At 44.3% G+C, this 7,983-nt stretch overlaps 1 protein-coding gene across 7 annotated transcripts in view; it reads right to left on the reverse strand.

The window, feature by feature from the left end:
• LOC102980137 (protein CutA homolog) overlaps positions 1–7,983 on the reverse strand; it is a 24,908-nt gene that overhangs the window by 9,539 nt on the left and 7,386 nt on the right. For all 7 annotated transcript variants that reach the window (XM_055087001.1, XM_055087006.1, XM_055087000.1 and 4 more), the window contains 2 exons: positions 6,726–6,874; positions 906–965 (listed from right to left, as the gene is read on the reverse strand). In XM_055087001.1, coding sequence (XP_054942976.1) covers positions 906–965; positions 6,726–6,874 — 209 coding nt within the window. The remainder of the gene's footprint in view (positions 1–905; positions 966–6,725; positions 6,875–7,983) is intronic.

Here is a 7,983-nt window from a genome sequence, read left to right on the forward strand (position 1 = left end):
GTGACCCATGGCCGCTGAGCCTGCGCGTCCGGAGCCTGTGCTCCGCAACGGGAGGCCACAACAGTGAGAGGCCCGCGTACCGCAAAAAAAAAAAAAAATTCAGATTCAAGCCCCATCCTCAGGGAGACTGACTGAGTAGATCCAGGATGGAGCTCAGGAATCTAAAACATAGCCAAATTTGGGAGCCATAGCTATATGTGATGTGAGCCACTGAGGGAATGACACTGCTGGGCAGGGCAAAGCTTTCATTATATAGCACTTTTCTGTACTGACCTTTAGAGTAGACGTTATTTCTCTCTCTCCCTCCCTCCCTCCCTCTCTCTCGCTCATCAGGGGAGGAAGGAGATGAGAAACAGGCTGATCAGAGAGATCAAGGCACAAGACACATCCTGCACAGCTAGTACTGGGATACTGACATATTTTGATGAGGGAAATGGTGCAGACCAGGCTTAAGTAAAGGAGCTGATGAAATGAAAGTCAGACAATACACAGAAACAGCCTGTCACATATGCTAAACTCTCAAAGTTTTCCAGAGAATCCAAAAGTAATGGAAATTATAATCTTTGATATCCCTAGTTGGCTTACTCAGGGATGGAATGCCCAGTTTGACTTCTTTGCTAAAAGCAAGCTAATTGATTTAAACAAAGAATGTGCAGACAAGATTCACTGTTCCTAAACTGTAGATTTTTTTCTCCCTTCTCTAAACACAGCCTGTTTTTGCTTTTGTTGAATGACATAAACCCACTGGTTGATTTCCTCTGAATAGAAATTGACAGTGAACTATTGATTAATTAAATGCCTTTGGGTTGTTCTTTGACAATTCCCCATTAGTTCAGTGCTCTTTCCACCAGGCAGGACCGGACCTAGCACTCCCACACCCTTCCACTGGCCACAGCAAAACTCACAGTGAGGATGCCTTAGGCAGGATGTTCACAGAGGCAGTCAGCTTCTTATCCAGTATAGCCCTAAAGCAAAGAGAGAGTGACAGTTACTGGGGCGAGTGTCCAGCAGTTCCTGGGAACTACTCAGGAAACCTAATTCTAAATAGATAACCATTTAGAGTGCCCCTCCCAACTCAAACCAACATGTTTCATAACTACTGTGCACAGAACCTCTGTAGACAGAGTTGTTTGTAAGTCCTTCCCCGGGTGGGGAGAGAAGCAGGGAAGCAGCTATGGCAAGGCAGTTTTAAAGGACAGGCCTAGTCTGCTTGGGGAATGGGAATTTATTAGCAATGGACGGAGAACAAAAAGACCTGGATTCCAATCCAGCCCTGCAGTAGGATGGCTGTGTGACCTTATGCAAGCTCTTTCTTTCATTCCAGAAATAAGTATTTGAGCACCTATCCAAGACAGGCACGACCCCCTTACTCAACCTGACTCCTGCTGTACAATCAGAGGATTGGTTCAGTCGGTGGTTTCCAACTCTTTTCACCACCAAAAACTCCTTTTATTATGTCACCTTCTTCTCCTTTTCTCTCTCGGATATGTACTAGGCTGACAGGGTTTCTGGTCTGTAGATATCATGTGACCACATGGAACTGATATAACTCCAAGGAAAAGCAAAAAAAGGCATCCTATCCTATGTCTGTCTTTGGCAAATACAGGCTCTTTTCACTTTTTATTTTTGTAAAGGTTCCTACCACAACCCTAAGAGCACAATCATCATCACCTTTGCAGACCTCTAAAAACTTTCTCTGACAGACCACAGGTTGGAATTCCTGCTCTGATAGTCTGATTCCTGTGCAGAGCCCTGGTGAACACAATAAAAAGTGCCTGAACTAGTACGAGTGTCATAGAAACAAAAGCAGCACCAAGTCATCGATGCAAAGAAGTGTCCCCAAGTATCAAACCTCAAGCCCTCGGAATCAGGCAGGCCCTGACAACCCCCTCTCAGGTCCCAGTCAGCCAAGGGGGCCTGGTCTCAGTTCTCTGAAGTGTGTGGCCCCTGCCAGATAACCCTAATCTGAGCCCTGCTTACTGATCTCTCCTTCCCTTGACTGCTGCCAAGAGAACTGACCTACTTTCTCTTCCCCTGAGTTCCAGGCTGAACAGTGCTCTGTTTAAGGCTCCACATTCATGTGGCATTACCACCACCCTCATCCCCTTGGAAAGTTCCAGGTGGTAAATAAATCTGTGACTGTAAGGGGAGGCACACGGCACAAATCTGTTTAAGCAACTGCTGCAAGTCTTGCTCACTCAATCAAATGATCTGCTGAGAAATTACACTTCACTGGTTCTGAAGGTGGCACGCAAACACAGGGAGTGAGTTAAACCTCCAGAAAAAAATAATCCATTGCCTCACGGGCCTCCAATCTCTTTGGTAGTGTGAACTCCTCAGTGAGTAATCAGAGCAACCTGTCCTTGGGTAAAAGGCTGTAAAGTTATGGAGGACTGTGTTATTCAAAAAGCTCCTGTGGCCAAACAAACAAAAACCACACACACACACTAAAGCCCAGCAGCGAGTCACAGACGGAAAGCTCAAGCTCTCATGCTCATCTGAGTAAAGCAGAAGACAGAGCTTCTGGGGTCTCTAGAAACTGCAAAGTTCACAGACTAGAGGCTCACAGACCAGATACATGGTTCGGCTCTCACGGCATTTAAAAAAATCTTGATTTTGCTACCAATATTTACTATCAGGGTATTTCACATTAAAAAAATACACATTACCTAGCTTCTCGCCAAACAATGAATCTTATAACATTTTGGACCTGTAGTCCTACAAGGTCAGATTTAGCTAGAGCTGAGCAGGGGCTACTCCCTCTAGGCATGACATATGCTTCTCGGGTCAGTCAGTTTCCACTGTTCTCCCTCTCAACACCTGGGACGAGTAAGGGTTGCTAACTACAGTCATTCTTCAGCACGACACCCCAGCCCACTTCACTCATTTAAGTTGCCTGCTTGTGATATCTTTGTCTGTGACCCTGGCCTAATCCAATTCCCTCTCCCTATGCATGAAATCAAAGCCCAGAGAAGGAAGACTTGTCTAAGGTCATATGTGGTGTTGGCAGCAAAAAGGAAACTAGAATCCAGGTCTCCTGGTTCAACATTCAGGTTTTCACTCTAGCCCCAATAAGAGATTTTTCCAGTTTAGAATGTATCTGTCAATGAAGAGCTCTAAAAACACTGCCAGGAACCAGAATGGAACTGACCCAGACCCGAGAGGCAGCAGACTGAACGCTGAAGAGCACTAAAGAAGAAAGAGCACTGAACTGGAGCTGAAAGACCTGGTCCCAGCACTAGTTCCATAGGCAGAGCTGGGGTTCCTGCCGGCTAACATTTGTGGGGCCCTCCCCACCATGTACCCACTTACTCTCCTTCTACAAATCCTGGAAGCAAAACCTATCTGCCTCTCTTCTACCCAAATCATTAATGAAAAATACTGAACAGAACCGCTGAGGGGAGAGCTCCACTGCCACATCACTCAGGACTCCACTTGCGACTTCCAGCTCAGCTGGCGGGCTGCACACACACTGCAGCCTCCCTTTTACACTCCACACCAGAAACAACAAAACATTTCTTCGCCTTGCCAGAGCACAGTAAGGAGAACGCTTTATGTACTAGCAACTAGGAGGAGGCCCTAAAGAAAAAAGGCAGCCCTGAGATATGCATGGGAGCATGTAGGGGGACTTCGTAACTTAAGAGCCTTTGAATCTTTTTTTTTTTTTTTTTTTTTTTTTGTGGTATGCGGGCCTCACACCGCTGCAGCCTCTCCCGCTGCGGAGCACAGGCTCCGGACGCGCAGGCCCAGCGGCCATGGCCCACGGGCCCAGCCGCTCCGCGGCACGTGGGATCCTCCCAAACCGGGGCGCGAACCCGGCTCCCCTGCATCAGCAGGCGGACGCGCAACCACTGCGCCACCAGGGAAGCCCTGAATCTTTTAAACATTGGCAGTGATCTGGTTTTCTTGGCCTCCAGCAACCTGGAGAATTTTGAAGAATATAAAATTATAATTTTTTCATTAACATAGTCATAGTTTGAATCATATAAGATGATCATCCTAAAAATTCTTCTTGAGGTGATAAATTATTCTTAGAAACTGATTTTAACTGTTGAATCCTAGATTGTAGTATTTCAAGAATCTTCTTAGTAAGTTTTGCCTACACCTGCTATGTAAATATCTATGCCTATTATTTTATTTCCTTTGTTCCTTATTATATTTATACTGTTCCTTTGTAAATAAATGTGGCTTTTTGAACTTGGGGCAGGAGTGGGGGGAGAGAAAATGAAAGCAACAGTCTGTAATCTAGATGTAATGGGAACCAGAACTTGGAGGCAACCATCAAGGTAAATAGTTGGAATGCCACAGCAGGAGCAGGTAGACCCCCTAAATCTCCCATGGCCCAGGCAACAGTAATGGGATGTTTGATACAGGCAGAGCAGTGAGCGTGGGAATTGTGGACAAAAGGCAAAACACTGTCCTACTGGCTGGCGACAGCCAAGGACAAAAGGGAGAGTGCATGCCCAGAAGACCAGTTACCTGGGTACCCCAGCCATAGAATGTCCACCTGCCCCACACGCACACTGCAGAGTGCCACCTAAGGTCAATTCCTGCATTTGTTTCTGCACTTCCCCATAAGCATAGCTAAGAAGATGAGAGAGGTTACAATTAAGAATTACAAAGTATTTGAGGAAAGTCAACACCATGAGAGACTAAAACTCAACAACAAAAAAGAATTTACATGAGAAGGATAATTGAAACCAAGATTTTAAAATAAGTACAATTATGTATACTTGAAAATTGCTAAGAGAGTAGATCTTAAAGAGTTCTTATCACAAAAAAAAGTAACTGAGATGATGGATGTTTAACTAACCTTATTGTCGTAATCATTTTGTAATATATACACATATAGAATCATCATGCTGTATACCTTAAACTTACACAATGTTATATGTCATTATATCTCAATAAAGCTGGAAGAAAATTAAGCATAAAATAAGTATAATTACTATCCACAGAAAGATAAAGCAAGATTATTGCATTTATAAAACAAGATCAGACAATTACAAAACAAGGAACAGTTGGTTATTAAAAACAATCTGAAATCTTGAAAAGGAAAACTATAAAATTCAGTCTAAAGAAAACTATAAAGTTCAGTCACAGAAAACAAATTCAACATCTATCTATAAGGAGTTCCAGGAAAGCGTGATGCAGAAAGAATAGAGAGAGTAGAGACAGTATATTTAACAAAGTAATACTTGAACATTAAGACAAAGAGAAACTCCTAAAAACTAGGAGAAAAACCAGAGAGAAAAAGCATTACCTATGAAGGAATGAGACCCCATTCCTGACCTCTCATCAGCAACCTTGGATGCAAAGACAATAGAGACCCCTCTCCAAGCTGATACTGATCCATTTACCTGAACTGGCCTTTCAACTACTGTATTTAGAATCCAGGCCTTAGAATCCTTCTCCTCCTGATACCCAACACCTCACAGATGTCAGCTGAAGTTGTTCCCTGACAGGACCCAGAGTGGCTAATCCAAGGGTCCAGTGAGTTCAGCACAGATCCTGGATATACCAGAAGCACAGAAGGGATTTCAATTCCTAGCTGCTAAATACAATACTAGGTCATATTTCTAGAGTAATCACATGTTCTTTTAGACAAGAGCTGTTCTCCAAAAGTAATGTAAATAAGGAAAAAATAGACATTCTGGTTAGGGGCAGGAAAGATGGAATCAAATGCAAAGTTAACCTGTGACCATCAGTTTGGAGGCTATGTGCCCCCAAAGACTGAATTCAACACATAAAACACTATAACTTAAGCTATCACCAAACTTCAAGAATGCTGAGTTGTAGAGCAAGAAGAAAGGGAGCCAGGAGCCAAATCCATTACCCCTCAGCCCCACTAACCCTCTTCAAAGCTGCAGCTATGAAGGAGTGAAGGGCAGGGGAGCTTCCCTAGCGGTCCAGTGATTAGAACTCGGCGCTTTTACCGCCATGGCCCTGGGTTCTATCCCTGTTCAGGGAACTAAGATACCGCAAGCCGCAAGGCACGACCAAAAAAGAAAAATAAATTTTAAAAAATAAAAGAGGAGTGAAGGGTGGAAATTCAGATACAACAAACATTTTTTGAGCATCTACTACATTTGAGTTACTGGAATAAGGACTGTACATATATCATATAATCCTCTCAACAACCCTGTGAGGCAGGTGGCATTATCCTATTTTATAATTCAGAAAACTAATGCTTAGAGAAGGGAAGCAACTTGCCTGAGGTCACACAGCAAGTGGCAGAGCCAAGATTCAAACTGCTCTGATTACAAGTCCAGTGCTCTTTCCACCACAGCACAGCTGCTTTTAGAAATCTGCTGTATACTTGGAATTGGTCTCCTCCTCCTCTTGTCATGGTGAGCACCTCTGGGACTGAGCAAAGACTATCTCCAAAAAGAGAGCTGGGTCAGGAATTAGGACTCTTAAATTCTCAACCTGCAGAGTTCCACTGTTCTCTTATCTTAACACCTTGCGCAAGCCACCTATCTCTCTGGGTCTCATATCCCTTTTACGCCCCCATGCACCACTCAGCATTTTCAGGCCCAGCAGCAGGACCCATCCAAGTGTCATCCAGCCATGCTTCTCATATCACCCCAAGCAGACAGCTGTGTAGTTCATCACTGGACAGATGGGGTTGTCAAAAGCAAGAGAAGTACCCCAAAGTGGCCCCTCTGAAGCATCCTGGTAGCTCCCGAGCCTCCTGGGGCAGCACCTAAGCCCCTTCACCATACCTGGCAATATCTCTGGCAATCTGCTCGTTGGGACAGTTGACGAAAACGATGGAGTAAGTGCCGGAGACATAGCTGCCAGTGACAACTGAAAGGAGCTGCTGGCTAAGGGTCCTGAGCATGGGGTATGTCAGGAAAGAAGCAGTCAGGATCTACACGGTGGGAAAAGAGAAGCACAGATCAGCAGCGACATGGCCAACTCACTATTTGCCAGCTCAAGCAGACTGGAACCAAAGCTGAGCATCATATTTTCATCCCTATTTCCCATCCATAAAATAATTCCTGGGATCTGTACTGAGTTTTAGTGCTTAAAGTTTTCATGTCTAGATTATTTGCCTCTGCATTTTACAAGTGGTAAAAAAAAAAAGAAAAAAAAAAGAGGCTCAAAAATCAAGAAACTTGCTCAAAATCACACAGCTTTGGGAATTCCCAGGTGGTCCAGTGGTTAGGACTCGGCGCTTTCACTGCCGGGTTCGATCCCTGGTAGGGGAACTAAGATCCCACAAGCCATGCAGTGTGGCCAAAAAAAAAAAAAAAAAAAAAAATCACACAGCTTTTAACTGAAGCCAAGATTAGGAGTCTAGTCTGGATAACCTGAAATCCATTCCTACCGTACAAAACTGCTACTGGAGGTAATGCCAATTGGCATCCACTGAACTGCTATCATCCTATGGAGATTATTATGAAGGATAAGTTCTTACACCTGTCGATGTTTTAGGGAGTTAATTTCACCTTCGTTCAATTGTGTAAATGTGCCAGGTGCTACAGGGAGTCTAGTGGAAAAGGAAGGCTAATTCTAAAGCAATGTGACCTATGCTACTGTGACAGACAACTGGAGGGTCCAGGAGGAAGGCTCTACCTGTTGGGGACAGGAAAAGGCTTTGAAAAGAAGGTACTATCTAAGTTGGAACTGAAATAATAAGCAGAATTACAAAAGAGGGAGATATGATAATATGTACAAACTCGAGGTATTTAGGGACAGATAAGCTAGCTAGTCTGCATGGGTCTTAGTCTGTGGGTAAGAGATTGGGAGGAAAATGAGACTGGCTAGAACTATAAAGGGTCAGGCTAAGGAATGTAGGGGTCGTACTCAAGTGATAAGGTGCTTTTGCAGGTTTTAAAGTAGAAGAGTAATAATATGATCAAGCTGAAGGAGGATGGGGAGTGACCAGAAGGTAGTCTATTCAAAAGGCCATTACAGGGCTTCCCTGGTGGTGCAGTGGTTGAGAGTCCGCCTGCCGATGCAGGGGACACGGGTTCG

This window comes from Physeter macrocephalus, chromosome 9 (assembly GCF_002837175.3).
Source record: "Physeter macrocephalus isolate SW-GA chromosome 9, ASM283717v5, whole genome shotgun sequence".
In the NCBI taxonomy this organism is placed as follows: domain Eukaryota; kingdom Metazoa; phylum Chordata; class Mammalia; order Artiodactyla; family Physeteridae; genus Physeter; species Physeter macrocephalus.